Source organism: Rana temporaria, chromosome 1 (genome assembly GCF_905171775.1).
Source record: "Rana temporaria chromosome 1, aRanTem1.1, whole genome shotgun sequence".
Lineage (NCBI taxonomy): Eukaryota > Metazoa > Chordata > Amphibia > Anura > Ranidae > Rana > Rana temporaria.
Window position 1 is genome coordinate 159,077,801 of NC_053489.1, and position 20,890 is coordinate 159,098,690.

The 20,890-nt window shown below is 42.8% G+C and overlaps 1 protein-coding gene across 1 annotated transcript in view; it reads right to left on the reverse strand.

Moving 5' to 3' along the window:
- The window catches only part of FBN2 (fibrillin 2), a 290,847-nt gene extending 281,717 nt beyond the window's left edge, over window positions 1-9,130 (reverse strand). Inside the window, exon 1 of the mRNA XM_040344842.1 lies at window positions 8,547-9,130. Within this exon, the coding sequence (XP_040200776.1) occupies window positions 8,547-8,752 (206 nt within the window). The 5' untranslated portion in view covers window positions 8,753-9,130. The remainder of the gene's footprint in view (window positions 1-8,546) is intronic.
- Window positions 9,131-20,890: the final 11,760 nt, after the last annotated feature.

Genomic DNA, 20,890 nt, shown 5'->3' on the forward strand with positions numbered 1-20,890 from the left:
GCAGAAGGTGCATGTAACAGTGTGCATAGAATTAAGCACTGCTTTTACTTAATCTTATCTCCCAACTTTCTGAGATGACACCTTTTTGTACAAAATATGTAGGCTGATGATACAGCCCTAATAAACTCCCAGTTAGTCTTAACACCAACAATTAGTTAAACTCATAAGTGCTTTTTTATCACTTTTTTACTTTTATGTTTATTTTTCGAAATAACTAATTAAATAGTTTAGACTGAGACCCCTTTCACACTGAGGGTGTTTTGCAGGCGCTATAGCGTTAAAAATAGCGCCTGCGAAGCGCCCTAAAACAGCTGCTCCATTCTCTCCAGTGTGAAAGCCCCTTTCACACTGGAGCGGTGCGCTGGCAGGACATCAGAAAAAGTCCTGCCAACAGCTTCTTTGGAGCGCATTAGGAGCGGTGAACTCACCGCTCCTAATGCGCTCCTGCCCATTGAAATCAATGGGCAGTGCCTCCTTACCGCCGACAAAATGCTGCTGTAGTGGCAGTTTGTGGGCGGTTTTAACCCTTTTTCCGCGCTAGCGGGGGTTAAACCCCATTAGCAGCCGAAATGCGCTGCAAATTTTATGGTAAAGCGCCGCTAAAAATAGCAGCGTTTTACCGCCGATGCAGTGAAAAGGGCTCGAAGGATAGATAAAGAGTTAGCTAGTAATAGTTAGTCAAATTTAACTGGTTTTCTGTAATGTTTCATAGCTTCCTCAAGCCACTTCTCTAGTTCCTACCAAATATCTTCAAATTTTTTAGAACAAGTCCCATTTAATGTGGCTAGCTGGTGCTAGCTATACTATGACCTATATCAGAGGTAAGCAACCTCGGCCCTCCAGCAATAATAGGTTTAGTGTAGTATAACATTTTTGATAGTTAAACATTATGTTTAATTTTAATGGTCAGAGCAAAAAGAAAAGACAGAAGGAAAGAATGATAGAGGGATTTGATTCTAAAAAAGGGACAATCCCTCCAAATCAGAGACAATTGGGAGCTATGGCTTAACCTCCAGTTTCACTGTTGATCTTTCAAACTATATTTACTGTAAAAGTTCACCACATCAATATGCAGAATAAAGGAAAATAAGGTAGTGTAGCTCTAATGCAACACTATGCCATGTCTTGAAATTATAGTCTACTCTTGCTAAAGAAAACCCTCAGTCCTCGTACACACGACCTTTTTCCTTGACAGAATTCATTAAGAAACTTGGTGGCAGAGCTTTTTTGCCGACCAAAACAGTCGTGTGTATGTTTTTCATCGAGAAAACTGTTGTGGAACTCGATGAGAAAAAAAGAGAACAAGGAGGCCTCGAAAACACGACCAAGGAACTCGTCGTAAATGAAACATTGTTTTCCTCGACGAGTTCCTTCTCAGGCTTGTCGAGAAACTTGACAAGCTTTCTTTGCATACACACTGTCAAGACAAAATCTTTTTGTTCTCAAACGCGGTGACGTAAAACACGTACGACGGCACTATAAAGGGGAAGTTTGATTTCACTGGCGCCACCCTTCTGAGCATGTGCGGGTTTCTAAGCATACACACGATTGTGTTTCTCGTCGAAAACAAGCCCGATGAGGAACACGACAAGGAAATTGAGACTCCCGACGAGGAAAAAGAGAACTTGTTCTCTTTTTTTCTCATTGAGTTCCACGACAGTTTTCTCGATGAAAAACATACACACGACCGTTTTCCTCGGCAAAAAAGCTCTGCCACCAAGTTTCTTGATGGATTCTGTCGAAGAAAAACGGTCGCGTGTAAGAGGCCGTTCTCTTTTTCCTTGTCGGGAGTCTCAATTTCCTCGTTGTGTTCCTCGTCGGGCTGGTTTTCGACGAGAAACACGTTCGTGTGTATGCTCAGAAACCCGCACATGCTCAGAAGGGTGGCGCCAGTGGAATCAAACTTCCCCTTTATAGTGCCGTCGTACGTGTTGTACGTCACCGCGTTTGAGAACGACGAAATTTGGTCTTGACAGTGTGTATGCAAGGAAAGCTTGTCAAGTTTCTCGACAAGCCTGACAAGGAACATGTCGAGGAAAACAATGTTTTAATTACGACCAGTTCCTCGGTCGTGTGTACGAGGCCTCATACACAAAAGCAGCAGCATGAAGTGTTATGGGAGTGGTCCTAAGAACTGTAAGACAGGAGAGCTTTAGTTTACATACTGCAGATAAATTAACACAAAGCCTTGCATCTTTTCATGATCTGAAGCCGCAAGAAATAAAAAAAAATTATTTCTCCAATGATTTTGTAGCAGAATGCACTTCTATACTCAAATGTGTCTACTGTCTATCTTTGTCATACTGTTAAAAAACAAAAATTTAAATTTAAATTTAGCTGGACATCCTATTTGCAATTAGCCAGTCCATCAAAGTCTCCAATAGTTTTTAGTTATATGTAGAACCTGGTTTCTCTTGTTACTGTTCATCTTGAAGATTTTGTGTCTTCATGCCCACTTTTGTCTCTGCCAGCTCGACCTATTATAGTCTCGATGCTAACTAAACAATAAGGGGGACCTCCTCATAACGTTTTTTGCAGGTGTGCAGACCAAGGAACTCAAGAACAGCGATCTCACAGAATCTCCAAGATAAATAAAAACTGTGTGGCTTAAAGTTTATCTGAAGCCAACAAAAATATCCCTCTAAGATTTTATATGCATTTTTATGCACATTGTTTAGCTGTAATGCCCTGTACACACGATCGGATATCTGATGGAATCTAAACCAATGGATTTTTTCATCGGGTATCCAATGAAGCTGACTTTCATCAGTCTTGCCTACACACCATCGGTTAAAAATCCGATCGTGCCCAACACGGTGACGTAAAACACTACGACGTGCTGAGAAAAATTAAGTTCAATGCTTCCGAGCATGCGTCGACTTGATTCTGAGCATGCATGGATTTTTGACTGATGGATTTCCCCACAGACGATCGTTTTTTTCTATCGTTTTTTTAATCATAAGATGGGGAAAAAACGATGGGGCCCACACAGGATCAGTTAGTCCGATGAAAATGGTCCATCGGTGTGTACAGGGCATAAGAGTTTTCATAATGTAGACATTCAAAAGTTCTGAGACTGCTGCTGGGGACTGTCATCTGAAACGTGAATGCAGCAGACCCAGCAGACTCAGAGCTGTCACTCAAGTGACGTTCTATAGAAGTGCCTTACACTTCTCCCCTAGCAGCTTGGTTATGCAGGGAGGTAGGAGAGGCGTGGATTAACCAGGGCAGCATTGAGAGTAATTAGGCACACCCAGAAGAGGAGAGGGCAATGATGTTCAATGAGGGAGCGAAATCTGCTAGGGAATTTACCAATCAAATATCTTGCAAGTTCAAGGGCACACTGCATGATAACATATTGTATAGAAAGGAAAAACTGTGCTTTTACCTGCGATTGTCTATGTGATGGGGCGACAGGGTCTCCTTAAGAACTCTACCTTCACCAGAAAGTGCTGGTGTATCTGCCTGTTCCAGCATTTGGGCCTGGAGCTTCTGTTTTCTATATCTTGATGCGATGTCTTTGGCTTCTAATTTTATTTGTCAGTATTGGCTCTGACGTCTGTGTATCCCGTTGCTCTTGGTTACCACTACATTTGTTTCGGTCTGTCTGCTGTGTACTCGATGCTCTGTCTATTACAGATTGTCTGCAATCTTGCAAGGGCAAAGAAATTCTGTGGGTCTCAAACTGTGTACCCCTGTTTCTCTAGTAGCCCTGGCTAAGACCAGGTGCTCCCAATTTCTGCACCCTAGTACAAACAGTGTGATACTCTCCTGTCTGTGCACCTGCTATTGTACATGCAATTCTTAATATCAGGTCTTTGTTCCTTTTCTGCTCTAGAATTCTACCTTGCTCTTGCCATCAGGGGTCTTTGTCTAAGAAGATGGCAGTATACCTCCGATACCCATGACAAATGCATAATAAAAAGTCAGATGCCATTCTATTGGGTTTCTTAGCTTCCTACAATACTAGAAGGTTGAGATGCTGTATGACTTCCCAGCCACACAATCCAACTCCAATGCTTGCAAATCCCTTCATGGGCTTTCATTCACAAGACTAATGCATTTACTGTTTTTTTATTTTTTTATTTATTCTAATGGCCCTGCATATAACTGTAGACTTCAACGAAATAAACTGAATAATACACAAATGGTAAAAAATGTGATATAACGGTAAGCTGTGTAACCTGAATTTGCTTACTTCAATGACCATAGAGACACAAAAAGTCTCCATGTACAAGCTGTCAATTACATACAATCCAATGAAAGATAGTTTTCTAGTGTATAAAAAGCAGGTTCTGACAAATTAGAAATAAAACTTATGTATTTTCGCGCACATTGCTTCTGTAAATAGGTAACTGTACCCATTGCTGCTAAAAATAAACACAAATTCAGGTCATCATTAGAGGCAACAAACTCGAAGCTGTTGTCTTAAAACTACAAATACAAAATCAAGAGAAGCCTTTGGTACTCCTTCTGCTCCTGCTGCCCAGAGCTGTGTTTACATAGCCAGTAGAAATTTTGCAAGACTTCCAAAATAAGCAATGGCCTAGTTAAGTTCATTCATAAAACACAAATAGCCCTTGCATATTAGAAGACTTGAGGCAAAGAAATAGCCCAAAGTTCTAAAATAATAGTTAGAGGATGCAAAAAAAAAAAAAAAATACCATGAAGTTCAGATAATGAATGTAATAACTGACTCTTACGTCTAAGCACGGCCATAAAAGTTTACTTTACAGAAACTAGGGCTAATTTAACTCCACTTACAAACTGTATACATTATCTTCAATAGCACATGCAGCAATGAAAGTTATATGGCACCAGGGCTTTAAGGCCAATTGATGAAAGTTCTGATAACAAAAAGAAAAGCAAAGCTTTTCAGCACAGTGAGGAGGAGAAGTCCACGTGACTCACTTAAGAGTATCAATCAACTTCAAATAGTTACTTTATGTAATCTCTCCTAGTACTATAAATATATCACAATTATTTACAGAATTTGTAAAAGGCGACATTTAATATAATTCACTGCATAACATCTTATTCAAAGATCATGCCACTTTAAATTGAGAGAGATGTACAAGGGGGAGTTTCTACAATTCCTTTAGTTACTGGACAGGATGTAAGCCATGCTTAGGAAAATATCTTCACAATGGTAGCAGGGCGCTGCCAGCACGCCCATGATGGGGGCTGGCTTTAATTGTTCAAAGGTACTTATTGCAATCTGCCCCAGTGAAAGCACCTCCATGATGTGCTATAATGTATGTATTACAATTTAGTTTACAAAAAAGAAGATGGCATGACCCATTTTTCTTCTGAGCCAACTGAAGTTTGCTTGTACCCAATCTTTAAACTCCAAGAAAAACTTTTAATTTAGTTTTGGATAGAGTGGGAAATGGTTAGAGACACTGGCCCGGATTCAGATAGAGATACGACGGCGTATCTCCTGATACGCCGTCGTATCTCTGAGTTCCGTCGGTCGGATCTATGCGCCTGATTCATAGAATCAGGTTCCGCATAGATCTCCCTAAGAGCCGACAGGTGTAAGTGACTTACACCGTCGGATCTTAGGCTGCAATTCCGGGCCGCTAGGTGGCGTTTCGTTTTTTTCACGCAAAGGATATGCAAATGTGGATTTCCGCCGATTCAGAAACGAACGCCCGCCCGGCGCTTTTTTTTTACGTCGTTTGCGTTCAGCTTTGTCCGGCGGATAGTTACCCCTGCTATATGCGGCGTATCCTATGTTAAGTATGGCCGTCGTTCCCGGGTCGAATTTAGAATTTTTTACGTCGTTTGCGTAAGTCGGTCGCGAATACTGATGGATGTAATTTACGTTCACGTCGAAACCAATGACGTCCTAGCGACGTCATTTGGAGCAATGCACGCTGGGAAATTTAGGGGACGGCGCATGCGCAGTTCGTTCGGCGCGGGGGCGCGCCTGATTTAAATTCTACACACCCCCTAGCTGCGGAATTTTAATTCCGCCGGGGGATTTGAATTCTGCCGGTGGATTTTACGATCCGCCGGCGCAACTTTAGAGGCAAGTGCTTTCTGAATACAGCACTTGCCTCAAAAACTTGCGCCGGCGGATCGTAAATCAGATCTAAAGATCCGCTAACCTATCTGAATCTAGCCCACTGTTTTTATTGCCATCCGTGTTCCTGTTTGGGAGACTTACCCTTTCTTTCTCTCAACAAGAGAAAAGCAACTGGAAAGCTCTCCAACAGGAAAAATACTTAAATAAACTTACATTTAAAAAAAAAACTTTTGGTTTTAAATAGCATGGAGAGGAATTCAAACACCTGTCTGGTGAATGATGGGAGTGAAAGTGAAAAAAAATACCACATTTTGGGTTGTCATTAGGGATTTCTTTACTTTGGAGAGAATTACTGTTCTGGTAATGGAAAAGCAAGTGAAGGATCTCCCTAATGGTATACAGATTTTTTTTTTAATTAACAAAAACAAACAGGGGCTTGCTTTTAGTTCTATTTTAAGTGAAGAAGGGTTAAGCTGGCCATAGGGGATAGAAATTCGACTGCTTCAGCAGGGACCGGCTGAATTTTTATCCATCTATAGCCTTTCCAGCTTGAGAGGAGATCGACTCCCCTCGAAAAGGACTGCTGGCAAATTTTTGTACAATCAGTGCTGGAGGGTATAGCCTGCAATGCTAATCAGTGTTTTCTGTCACTGGAGGAGTCCCTGTATTCAGAATATAATAGTGTAGCAGGGAGGATTCCTCCACCCACCTCAATTGTGTGGATGGCAATATTCATTCAGTTTTTTTTTTATCAGCCCGGTGTGTGATCCAAAAAAATGGAATCGCCTACTTTTTTTGTCTGTTTGTGCCTTTCTGTTCCTGGAAAAATCACCCCCCCCCCCCCACAATTCTTGTATGGGTTTTACAATGGCAGGAAGTAACAGAAAGTCTCCTTAAAGGGGTTGTAAAGGTTTTTATTTTCTAAATAGGTTCCTTTAAGCTAGTGCATTGTTTGTTCACTTACCTTTTCCTTCAATTTCCCTTCTAAATGTTTTTTTTCTTTGTTTTATTTGTCTGAATTTCTCACTTCCTGTTCCTTCTCAGTAAGCTGTTCTGGCTGACTAACCCCCAGCTAGAACAGCTCGGATGATGGGGGCAAGCTTACTGAGGAGAAACAGGAAGTGAGAAATTCAGACAAAGAAAAAAAAAACATTTAGAAGGGAAATCGAAGGAAAGGGTAAGTAAACCAACAATGCACTAGCTTAAAGGAACCTATTTAGAAAATAAAAAACAAACATTTACAACCCCTTTAATGGGGTCAAAACAGTAAGAAAAATAAACAAAAATGTAACTTACATAGTAATAATAGTGAATATTGATAATATATACCAACCTCCAATGTGTGTTTTTTTTGCCCTTTGTCTTGTAGTGAACTAAGAAATGAATAAAGGTATTGCTATTCATACCATATGTTTATGTTATAGCTAGACTTTATATACTTTGGACAACGTTCCCAGTAAAGGCAATGATCTTTTGTGTAATTAACCCATGTGTGAAGGCTCGGCACAAGATACCCTAGTACTCTAAATTCTACCCCGAATGAGCGGGTATTGTTACCAACTACACTTGGCTCACACAAGGCATTCGTGACAGTCTGGCTTCCAGATCACAAAACATTCCCTTGTTATGCTATTCCTTATGTCAGCTAGTTAATAGCAAGAGCTGGGTGCTTAATGTATACAGAAAAGGCTTATATGCCGCATACAGTATATAAAGTCACTGGAGATATTGTATGTTTTGCCATTACTGGAAAATCTTCTAAAACGTATACACTGTGTTATGATGGAGTAGAGCTTGCAAGCCAAATGAAAGAGGAGATACTTATTTTAATAAAACATTAGTCTTCCAAGTTCACTTTACAGATCTATGTTTATATAACCCAGTAGTAGGCATTGAGCCACAATGCATGAGCTTATTTTCACATCTGTTGCTACCTGAACCTCAAAAAGCAGCATACCTAAGAAGCTTTATGCTATGCTGAAAAATAAAACAGCCAGTAATATTTTATCAGAAATCACTATACTGTATATATAAGAAAATTAGAGTGGCAACTAAATGAAAAATGTCTTTGTATAGTTTAGAGACTCTACTTTGATTTTTCATTGGGTTACTCTTCATCATTGTTTTTTGCACTGTATTATTAAAAATCTAATGGTGACATTGTGTAATATAAAAGTGCTGTCGCAATGGAAGTCAGGCAAGCTATTTCGGCTTATTCAATAAAAGAGCACAAAAAATGTAGCTGTACAAAGTGCAATCAGATTTTCAGTTTTGAGAAGTCCAAGTAGAGAAAAAACTTCTGATTGGTTGCTGCAGATGACTATCCCTGCATATAGCCCCTTGTCTTAATAAACAAGCCAGTATGAGTAAAAAAATGAGATCTGTGGTTTTGGCAGCTGTCCTAGATATAACTGGAAAAATACAGAAAACAATGCTTTTGAAGCTCATTGATAAAACATAGCATATAAAATATAATATATTAAAGGTCAAGTATCAATTAGTCTATCAACCTTACCCATTTAGAGTGTACTGGGTTCCCCTTCTTCGAGTCCGACTATGAGGGGCAGATCCATCATTTGCATCCTGGGGTCCTAGTCTGGACTCGGCATTGAAGACCTGTTGTCCAGCACAGCATCCCAAAACTGCTAGGAAACAGCCAAGCAAGAGCATGGTCCTCCTCTCCGCACCCGGCATGGGATAAAGATGCTGCCTGTCCACCATTGGAAATCAGGAGGCAAATATCCTCTTGGAAACTAAAAGATAACTTGGTGATTTAATCCCAGAATCAAGCACAACATAAATAAGATAGGGTCATTAAATGGAAGTAGAGAAGAATTCTAGAGGGATGCTCCAGGTGGCATAAGTTATTCTTTACTGCCAGGATGCTGGTGGATTCACACAATATAAAATTCTATCCTAAGTAAGTCAGAGCTTCACAGAAGTGATCTCTTGCTCTGTGGTTGTAGTCTTTAAAAAAAAGAAAAAAAGAGAATGTTAACTGGAATAAGCTGCTGCATAAAGTGATCTCTGTGCCTGAGAGTGCAGACTTGTCCCCATACTCAGCCTGCGCGAGAAGCAGGATTAGGATGAAAGTGCTGAGGGCCGGGGGTTTAAGAGGCGGCTGCCTGTCAGTGGGGAGGAAACCACAGAACCAGTCACACACGTGAAGGGCGAGGGGAGGAGGGAGAAAATGGGATGTGAGATAGAGACCAGAAAGAAAGCCTACTATTTGCTTCATTTATTAACCTTTTACACATCATTTCACCATTTGAAGTTGCTAACATTTACACCGTGTGTAGAAACACTACATTAACTTTAAATACAGACATCCTCACTTACACCGTGTGTAGAAACACTACATTAACTTACCGACACCCTCACTTACACCGTGTGTAGAAACACAACATTAACTTACCGACATCCTCACTTACACCGTGTGTAGAAACACTACATTAACTTACCGACATCCTCACTTACACCGTGTGTAGAAAAACTACATTAACTTACCGACATCCTCACTTACACCGTGTGTAGAAAAACTACATTAACTTACCGACATCCTCACTTACACCGTGTGTAGAAACACTACATTAACTTTAAATACAGACATCCTCACGTACACCGTGTGTAGAAACACTACATTAACTTACCGACATCCTCACTTACACCGTGTGTAGAAACACTACATTAACTTACCGACATCCTCACTTACACCGTGTGTAGAAAAACTACATTAACTTACCGACATCCTCACTTACACCGTGTGTAGAAACACTACATTAACTTACCGACATCCTCACTTACACCGTGTGTAGAAAAACTACATTAACTTACCGACATCCTCACTTACACCGTGTGTAGAAAAACTACATTAACTTACCGACATCCTCACTTACACCGTGTGTAGAAACACTACATTAACTTTAAATACAGACATCCTCACGTACACCGTGTGTAGAAACACTACATTAACTTTAAATACAGACATCCTCACTTACACCGTGTGTAGAAACACGACATTAACCACTTGCTCACTGGGCACATATACCCCCTTCCTGCCCAGGCGAAATTTCAGCTTTCAGCACTGCGTCGCTTTAAGTTAAAATTGCGCGGTCGTGCGACGTGCCTCCCAAACAAAATTGATGTCCTTTTTTCCCCACAAATAGAGCTTTCTTTTGGTGGTATTTGATCACCTCTGCGGTTTTTATTTTTTGCGCTATAAACAAAAAAAGAGCGACAGTTTTAAAAAAAAACACAATATTTTTTACTTTTTGCATTAATAAATATCCAATTTAAAAAAAAAAAAAAAAATTCTCAGTTTAGGCCGATATGTATTCTACATATCTTTGGTAAAAAAATCGCAATACGCGTATAGTGATTGGTTTGCGCAAAAGTTATAGTGGCTACAAAATAGGGGATAGAATTCTGACATTTTTTTTATTTATTTTTTACTAGTAATACGGCGATCTGAGAATTTTGTCAGGACTGCGATATTGCGGCGGACACATCGGACACTTTTGACAAATTTTTGGGACCATTCACATTAATACAGCGAACAGTGCTATAAAAATGCATTGATTACTGTATAAATGTGACTGGCAGTGAAGGGGTTAACACTAGGGGGCGAGGAAGGGGTTAAATGTGTATCCTGGGAGTGATTCTTACTGCAGGAGGAGGGGACTGACTGGGGGAGGTGGCCGATGCTGTGTCCCTATGTACAAGTATCAGTATCATCAGTCTCCTCTCCCTGACAGGACATGGAGCTCTGTGTTTACACACAGAGCTCCACGTCCCTGCTCTGTCATTGCCAATCGTGGGTAGCTTGCGGACATCGCGGCCGCCAGGCACGCGCATCGGCATCTCGGGGACGCGCTGGGTGGGCGCGCGCCCCCCAGTGACCGGAGGACGCAAAGACGTCAAAAGACATCGCCCCGGATTTAAAGAGCCACCTTGAGGCCGCCATTTTACTACGGCCCGGGACTCAAGTAGTTAACTTACAGACATCCTCACTTACACCGTGTGTAGAAACACTACATTAACTTACCGACATCCTCACTTACACCGTGTGTAGAAACACTACATTAACTTACCGACATCCTCACTTACACCGTGTGTAGAAACACTACATTAACTTATCGACATCCTCACTTACACCGCGTGTAGAAACACTACATTAACTTACAGACATCCTCACTTACACCGTGTGTAGAAACACTACATTAACTTATCGACATCCTCACTTACACCGTGTGTAGAAACAATACATTAACTCACCGACATCCTCACTTACATCGTGTGTAGAAACACTACATTAACTTACCGACATCCTCACTTACACCGTGTGTAGAAACACTACATTAACTTACCGACATCCTCACTTACACCGTGTGTAGAAACACTACATTAACCGACATCCTCACTTACACCGTGTGTAGAAACACTACATTAACTTACCTATGTACAAGTATCAGTATCATCAGTCTCCTCTCCCTGACAGGACATGGAGCTCTGTGTTTACACACAGAGCTCCACGTCCCTGCTCTGTCATTGCCAATCGTGGGTAGCTTGCGGACATCGCGGCCGCCAGGCACGCGCATCGGCATCTCGGGGACGCGCTGGGTGGGCGCGCGCCCCCCAGTGACCGGAGGACGCAAAGACGTCAAAAGACATCGCCCCGGATTTAAAGAGCCACCTTGAGGCCGCCATTTTACTACGGCCCGGGACTCAAGTAGTTAACTTACAGACATCCTCACTTACACCGTGTGTAGAAACACTACATTAACTTACCGACATCCTCACTTACACCGTGTGTAGAAACACTACATTAACTTACCGACATCCTCACTTACACCGTGTGTAGAAACACTACATTAACTTATCGACATCCTCACTTACACCGCGTGTAGAAACACTACATTAACTTACAGACATCCTCACTTACACCGTGTGTAGAAACACTACATTAACTTATCGACATCCTCACTTACACCGCGTGTAGAAACACTACATTAACCGACATCCTCACTTACACCGTGTGTAGAAACACTACATTAACCGACATCCTCACTTACACCGTGTGTAGAAACACTACATTAACTTACCGACATCCTCACTTACACCGTGTGTAGAAACACTACATTAACTTACCGACATCCTCACTTACACCGTGTGTAGAAACACTACATTAACTTACCAACACCCTCACTTACACCGTGTGTAGAAACACTACATTAACTTACCGACATCCTCACCTACACCGTGTGTAGAAACACTACATTAACTTACCGACATCCTCACCTACACCATGTGTAGAAACACGACATTAACTTACCGACATCCTCACTTACACCGTGTGTAGAAACACTACATTAACTTATCGACATCCTCACTTACACCGCGTGTAGAAACACTACATTAACCGACATCCTCACTTACACCGTGTGTAGAAACACTACATTAACTTACCGACATCCTCACTTACACCGTGTGTAGAAACACTACATTAACCGACATCCTCACTTACACCGTGTGTAGAAACACTACATTAACTTACCGACATCCTCACTTACACCGTGTGTAGAAACACTACATTAACTTACCGACATCCTCACTTACACCGTGTGTAGAAACACTACATTAACTTACCAACACCCTCACTTACACCGTGTGTAGAAACACTACATTAACTTACCGACATCCTCACCTACACCGTGTGTAGAAACACTACATTAACTTATCGACATCCTCACTTACACCGTGTGTAGAAACACTACATTAACTTACCGACATCCTCACTTACACCGTGTGTAGAAACACTACATTAACTTACCGACATCCCCACTTACACCGTGTGTAGAAACAATACATTAACTCACCGACATCCTCACTTACATCGTGTGTAGAAACACTACATTAACTTACCGACATCCTCACTTACACCGTGTGTAGAAACACTACATTAACTTACCGACATCCTCACTTACACCGTGTGTAGAAACACTACATTAACCGACATCCTCACTTACACCGTGTGTAGAAACACTACATTAACTTACCGACATCCTCACTTAGGCTGGGTTCACACTACGGTTTTCCCGTCCGTCAGCCGCATACGATTTCAGTATTGAAAACGTACGGGCCCGGACGGGAAAACATATAGATAGAGAATGCATTGCAAATCGTATGCACTCAGATGCATCCGGGTGCGTACGATTTGCTGGCAAAACGTTTTTTAAACGTCCGCAAAACCGTGTTCAACCACGGTTTTGCGGTCGTTTTTAAAACAGTATGGCAAACGCATACGTTTTCCTTTAACATTAATGTTAATGGAAAACGCACATGTGTGCGGTTCCATACGTTCCTGTCCGTTTCAGCCGCATACGGTTTTCCATATAAATCGTATGCGGCTGACGGACGAGAAAACCGTAGTGTGAACCCAGCCTGACACTGTGAATTCCTTCAAGTCATAAAATCATTTTTGTTTTCATTCAGCCAGTGTAATTATTTTGCAGTGAAAGTGCCTAAGGGTGGATAAGGGTAAGGAAAGTAGGTAGGGTTAGAGGAAGAAGATAGGTAAAGGTACTCATTTAATATAATATCCAACAGAGGCCTGAGCTTCATCAAAACGTGGGCATTAACCACTTGCTTACTGGGCACTCTTAACCCCCCCTCCTGCCCAGACCAATTTTCAGCTTTCAGCGCTCTCACTTTTTGAACGACAATTGCGCGGTCATGCAACACTGTACCCAAAATACATTTTTATCATTGTTTCCCCACAAATAGAACTTTCTTTTGGTGGTATTTGATCACCTCTGCGTTTTTTGTTAAAAAAATAAAAAAAAACAGAATATTTTTTTTAAAATAAACATTTTGAAAACAGGTAATTTTCTTCATTGACGTACGCTGATGAGGCTGCACTGATGGGCGGCACTGACAGGCTGCACTGATGGGCACTAATAGGCTGCACTGATGGGCACCGATAAGGCAGCACTGATGGGCACTAATAGGCGACACTGGTGGGCACTGATAGTTGGCACTTATAGGTGGCACTGGTGGGCACTGAGAGGTGACACTGATGGGTGGTACTGAAGGGCATTGATAGGTGGCACTAGTGGGCACTGAGAAGTGGCACTAATAGGTGGTAATGATGGGCACTTATCGGCACTGGTAGGTGACACTGATAGGCAGCACTTCTAGGTGGCACTGATGAGACACTAATTGGCACCACTGTTGGGCGTTGATAGGTGGCACTCATGGGCATTGATAGGTGGCACTGGCAGGTGGCACTGGCAGACGGTACTGGTGGGCACAGATGAGGTGCCTGTGTCTCTTCCTCTTCGGGACCGATGTCCCTTGCACAGAAGCCGATGATCGGCTTTTCTTTCTCCTCACGCTATTAGCGTGAGGAGAAAAAAAGACAGATTACCAAGCTTCTGTTTATATCACGTGATCAGCTGTCATTGGCCGCTTACTCCGATCTGTGACTCTTGCCAAGAATCCCGTCAGGAAAAACAAAGTTTTTTTCCTGACAAGATTCTTGCCCGTGTGTACAGGGCTTTAGTCCGTAGGGTTCAATATTGAGTTGGCCCACCTATTTGCAGCTATAACAGCTTTCAAAGTGCATTTGTTAAGTGCACTGATGTTGGACGAGAAGGCCTGGCTCGCAGCCTCCGCTCTAATTCATCCCAAAGGTGTTCTGCTGGGTTGAGGCCAGGACTCTGTGCAGGCCAGTCAAGTTCCTCCACCCCAAACTCGCTCATCCATGTCTTTATGGGTCTTGCTTTGTACACTGGTACACAATCATGCTGGAACAGGAAGGGCACACCCCCAAACTGTTCCCACAAAGTTGGGAGCATGAAATTGTCCAAAATGTCTTGGTATGCTGACGCCTTAAGAGTTTCCTTCACTAGAACTAAGGGGCCCGAGCCCATCCTCCGAAAAGCAACCCCACATCATAATCCCCCCTCCACCAAATGATTTGAACCAGTGCACAAAGCAAAGTCCATAAAGACATGGATGAGGGAGTGTATGTGTACACTCACTGGCCACTTTATTAGGTACGCCTTGCTAGTACTGGGTTGGACCTCCTTTTGCCTTCAGAACGGCCTTAATTCTTGGTTGCATAGATTCAACAAGGTGTTGGAAACATTCCTTAGATATTTTGGTCCATATTGACATGATAGCATCACGCAGTTGCTGCAGATTTGTCGGCTGCACATCCATGATGCAAATCTCCCATTCCACCACATCCAAAAGCTGCTCTATTGGATTAAGATCTGATGACTGTGAAGACCCTTGGAGTTCAGTGACCTCATTGTCATGTTCAAGAAACCAGTTTGAGATGATTTGAGCTTTGTGACATCATGGTGCATTATTCTGCTGAAAGTAGCCATGAGAAGATGGGGACACTGTAGTCATAAAGGGATGGACATGGTCAGCAACAATACTCAGGTAGGTTGTGGCATTTAAACGATGCTCAATTGGTACAAAGGGGCCCAAAGTGTGCCAAGAAAATATCCATTACACCACCACCACCACCACCAGCCTGAACCATTCATACAAGGCAGGATAGATCCATGCTTTCATGTTGTTTACGCCAAATTCTGACCCTACCATCTGATTGTCGCAGCTGAAATTGAGACTTGTCCAATTTTGGTGAGTGTGCGAATTGTAGCCTCAGTTTCCTGTTCTAGGCTGACAGGAGTGGCATCCGGTGTGGTCTTCTGCTGCTGCAGCCCATCTGCTTCAAGGTTTGCATTGAGAGATGGTATTCTGCAAACCTTGGTTGTAATGAGTGGTTATTTGAGTTACTACTGCCTTTCTATCATCTCCAACCTATCTGCCCATTCTCCTCTGACCTCAACAAAGCATGTTCATTTACACAGCTGACGCTCACTGGATATTTTCTCTTTTTCCCACAATTCTCTGTAAACCCTAGAGATGGTTGTGTGTGAAAATCCCATTAGACCAGGCAATTGAACAGGTGTACTGTACTGTAAGTGGCCGGTTAGTTTATATATATATATTTTTTATTATCAAACATATCATACTTACCTGCTCAGTGCAATGGTTTTGCACAGAGTAGCCCATATCCTTCTCTTCTAGGTGCCCACCATAGCAAGCCCACTCCATGCTCTCTGCTCACTGGCTTTGATTTGACAGCGGCAGGAGCAGTGGCGTAGCGTGGGGGGGGGCAGGGGGTGCCGTGGCCCCGGGCGCGATATTTAGGGGGGGCGCCAGTGTGTCGTGTGCCTCCTCCTAATTTTAAGTCCCCAGCGCTCCGGCGCCATGTTTAGTATCTGGCACCCTGTGATTGGGCGTATGGGGGTCATGTACGGCTGGCCTGTGATCGCGGCTGCTCCTGAAGTCCCGCCTCCGGACATGACCACCATACGCCCAATCACAGTGCGCCAGACACTAAACATGGCGCCATGATGGGGGGCAGAATGCAGGGGAGACAAGCTAAAATGTGAGCCGCCTCCGCCGCCACCTCCTCCTCCTCCACTGCAGCCGCCGCCACCTCCTCCTCCTCCTCCTCCTCCACTGCGGCCGCCACCACCACCACCACGGCCTCCTCCTCCTCCACTGCCACTACCTCCTCCACTGCCGCCGCCACCACGGCCTCCTCTACTGCCGCCGCCATGGCCTCCTCATCCTCCTCCACTGCCGCCTCTGCCGCCATGGTCTCCTCCTCCGCAGGCCAGGACATGAAGGTGAGTGAGACTCCTTCGTGTTACTGGCCGGGGGGGGGATAAGAGAGTGTTCATATGTTTGTGAGTGAGCCCCTTTCTTATATTCCATCGTGTAGCCGCGTTACCGGCCCTTGTGATTAAAGTTTATGTGCAGCAAAACTTCATGTGGTTGTTTTGCTCCCACTTTTTTCTGTGAAGTTGTTGTGACTGTTCTATCAGTAATGTACTTAAAAATAATGTAATGTAAAGTAATGTACTTCAAAACAGTACTTAAAAAGGAAAATGGGACCTGCAGTATTATTGCTAGAAAAGCAGCAAAATGCAGCACATGGTGCATTGGGGTACCATTCACAAGAAATGGTGCACGTAACGATAGAGAGTATACTGTAGGCAGCAGGACAGTGTAGTGTATTATGGTGGTCAGTGTAGTGTATTATGGTTGTCAGTGTAGTGTATTATGGTGGTCAGTGTAGTGTAGTATAGTATGGTGGTCAGTGTAGTGTAGTATAGTATGGTGGTCAGTGTAGTGTAGTATAGTATGGTGGTCAGTGTAGTGTAGTATAGTATGGTGGTCAGTGTAGTGTAGTATAGTATGGTGGTCAGTGTAGTCTACTGGACAGTATGGTGGTTAGTGTAGCGGACAGTATAGTATAGTGGTTAGTGTAATGAACATTGTATTATGGTGGTCAGTGTAGTGGACAGTATTGTACAGTCGACAGTGTAGTGGATAGTATGGTGGTCAGTGCAGTGTATTATGGTGGTCAGTGTAGTGGACAGTATAGTGGTCAGTGTAGTATGGTGGTTAGTGTAGTGGACAGTATAAAATGGTGGTCAGTGTAGTGTAGTATAGACTAGTATAGTATGGTGGTCAGTATAGTATGGTGGTCAGCGTAGTATGGGGGTTAGTGTATTATGGTGGTCAGTGTAGTGTAGTATGTTGGTCAGTGTAGTGGACAGTATAGTACAGTGGACAGTGTAGTGGACAGTGTAGTGGATAGTATGGTGGTCAGTGTAGTGTATTATGGTGGTCAGTGTAGTATAGTATGGTGGTCAGTGTAGTGTAGTGGATAGTATAGTATAGTGGTCAGTGTAGTATGGTGGTTAGTGTAGTAGACTGTATAGTATAGTGGACAGTGTAGTATGGTGGTTAGTGTAGTGGATAGTATAGTGGTTAGGGTAGTGGACAGTATAGTATAGTGGTCAGTGTAGTATGGTGGTTAGTGTAGTATAGTATGGTGGTCAGTGTAATATGGTGGTCAGTGTAGTGTAGTATAATATGGTGGTCAGTGTATTATGGTGGTCAGTGTAGTGTAGTATAGTATGGTGGTCAGTGTAGTGTAGTATAGTATGGTGGTCAGTGTATTATGGTGGACAGTGTAGTGTAGTATAGTATGGTGGTTAGTGTAGTATAGTATGGTGGTCAGTGTATTATGGTGGTCAGTGTAGTGTAGTATAGTATGGTGGTCAGTGTAGTATGGTGGTCAGTATAGTATGGTGGTTAGTGTATTATAGTGGTCAGTGTATTATGGTGGTCAGTGTAGTGTAGTATATTAAGGTGGTCAGTGTAGTATAGTATGTTGGTCAGTGTTTTATGGTGGTCAGTGTAGTGTAGTATAGTATAGTATGGTAAGCATAAAGGATAGATGAAGGATGGATGGCCGCAATCCAAAAACCGTACAGGTTGTCTTTTATTAAATGAACAGCAAATACATCACCAGATCAAAACAACAGGAACAGGGGAACAGCCGACGTTGCGCACAAAATCAGTGCTTATTCATGGCTAACATGCAATAAAACTATTTGATATATATAGGAATCAAAGGAGGACATGTGACCTGATTGAGTAATTGGCTGGGAGTGGCCCATGGTAACAGGACACACCTGAAGCCAATATCAAGTCACAGCCTACCTGTGCACTGATCTGGTGATGTATTTGCTGTTCATTTCATAAAAGACAACCTGTACGGTTTTTGGAGTGCGGCCATCCATCCTTCATCTATCTTTTATGCTTGCCTAGTGCACCGCCATCACCCTTGGAATCCTGTAACAGTGTGTGACCGTATAGTAGACCCACTTGGAGCGGTGACTTTCTTTCTTCTATTCGCTTTAGTATAGTATGATGGTCAGTGTATTATGGTGGTCAGTGTAGTGTAGTATAGTATGGTGGTCAGTGTATTATGGTGGTCAGTGTAGTGTAGTATAGTATGGTGGTCAGTGTAGTATGGTGGTTAGTATAGTATGGTGGTTAGTGTATTATGGTGGACAGTGTATTATGATGGTCAGTGTAGTATGGTGGTCAGTGTAGTGGACAGTATAGTACAGTGGACAGTGTAGTGGATAGTATGCTGGTCAGTGTAGTGTATTATGGTGGTCAGTGTAGTGTATTATGGTGGTCAGTGTAGTGTAGTGTAGTATAGTATGGTGGTCAGTGTAGTGTAGTGGACAGTATAGTATAGTGGTCAGTGAAGTATGGTGGTTAGTATAGTGGAGAGTATAGTATGTTGGTCAGTGTATTATGGTGGTCAGTGTAGTGTAGTGTAGTATGGTGGTCAGTGTAGTATGGTGGTTAGTGTAGTATGGTGGTTAGTGTAGTATAGTATGGTGTTTAGTGTAGTATAGTATGGTGGTAAGTGTAGCATAGTATGGTGGTCAGTGTAGTGTAGTGGACAGTATAGTATATTGGTCAGTGTAGTATGGTGGTTAGTGTAGTGGACAGTATAGTATAGTGGTCAGTGTAGTATGGTGGTTAGTGTAGTGGACAGTGTAGTATAGTGGTCAGTGTAGTGGACAGTATAGTATAGTGGTCAGTCTAGTATGGTGGTTAGTGTAGTGGACAGTATAGTATGGTGGTCAGTGTATTATGGTGGTCAGTGTAGTGTAGTATAGTATGGTGGTCAGCGTAGTATGGTGGTTAGTGTAGAAGTCAGTATAGTATGGTGGTTAATGTATTATGGTGGTCAGTATAGTGGACCGTGCATAATGGTGGTCAGTGTAGTGGACAGTATAGTACAGTGGACAGTGTAGTGGTTAGTGTAGTGGATAGTATGGTGGTCAGTGTAGTGTATTATGGTGGTCAGTGTAGTGTAGTGGACAGTATAGTATATTGGACAGTGTAGTATGGGGGTTAGGGTAGTGGACAGTATAGTGAGTGAGTGAGTGAGAAACTTATATAGCGCAACACATGCAAACTGAATCGCCTCTGGGCGAGTGAAACCACTTTGACCTCAGAAGAGGTGGGTTTTAATCCTTCTCCTGAAGGCCAAGTGGTCCAGCTCCAATCGAGCGGTGGTTGGAAGAGCATTCCACAGTCAAGTTCCCTGGACTGCAAACCTTCGATCTCCTTTGGACTTGTATCTGGCTTTGGGTATCTGGACAAGGTTTTGATTGGTGGATCGCAGAATACGATTGGGGTTGTGGGCTTTTATTTTTTCGCATAGATATTGGGGGGCGTTTCCATGGATGCACTTATGCATTAGACAGAGTGCCTTGAAAGTGATTCTGTCTTTTACTGGCAGCCAATGAAGGGATCTCAGCGAAGGTGAGATTAATTCCCATGGTTTTTTGCCAGTCACTAATCGAGCGGCCGTATTTTGAACGACTTGCAGCCAAGCGATTTGGTATTTGGGGAGTCCGAGATAGAGGGCATTTGCATAGTCCAGTCTGGAATTGATAATTGTTCCCACCACGACTGCAACGTCTTCTTTCAGAATAAAGGGCGTGAGTCTACGTAGTAGGCGCAGCAGATGTGCGATCCGCTGTCTACTGACCCTATTTGTGCATCCATTGTTATGTTAGTGTCAAAAATGACTCAGAGACTTTTGACTTTGGTGCTAGGGGCGATAGTTTTTCCCAGAATGGGCGGGGGTGTCCATGTTGTTGCGGGATGATTTTTCCGGTTGGCGTGAAACAGGAGAAGTTCTGTTTTTGAACCGTTGAGTTTAAGATAACTCTTTGTCATCCAGTTTTCTATTAAAGAAAGGCATTTCTCTAGTCCAAGAGAATGGTCCTTGTTGTTGCATATGCGAAAATACAATTGTGTATCATCTGCATAAGAGTGGTAACGTAACTTCTGGTTACTGATGATTTCGAAAAGAGGGCAGAGATAAATATTGAACAGAAGGGGATCCCTGAGGGACTCCAGATACCGTCCGTTTTTCAGAAGTGAAAG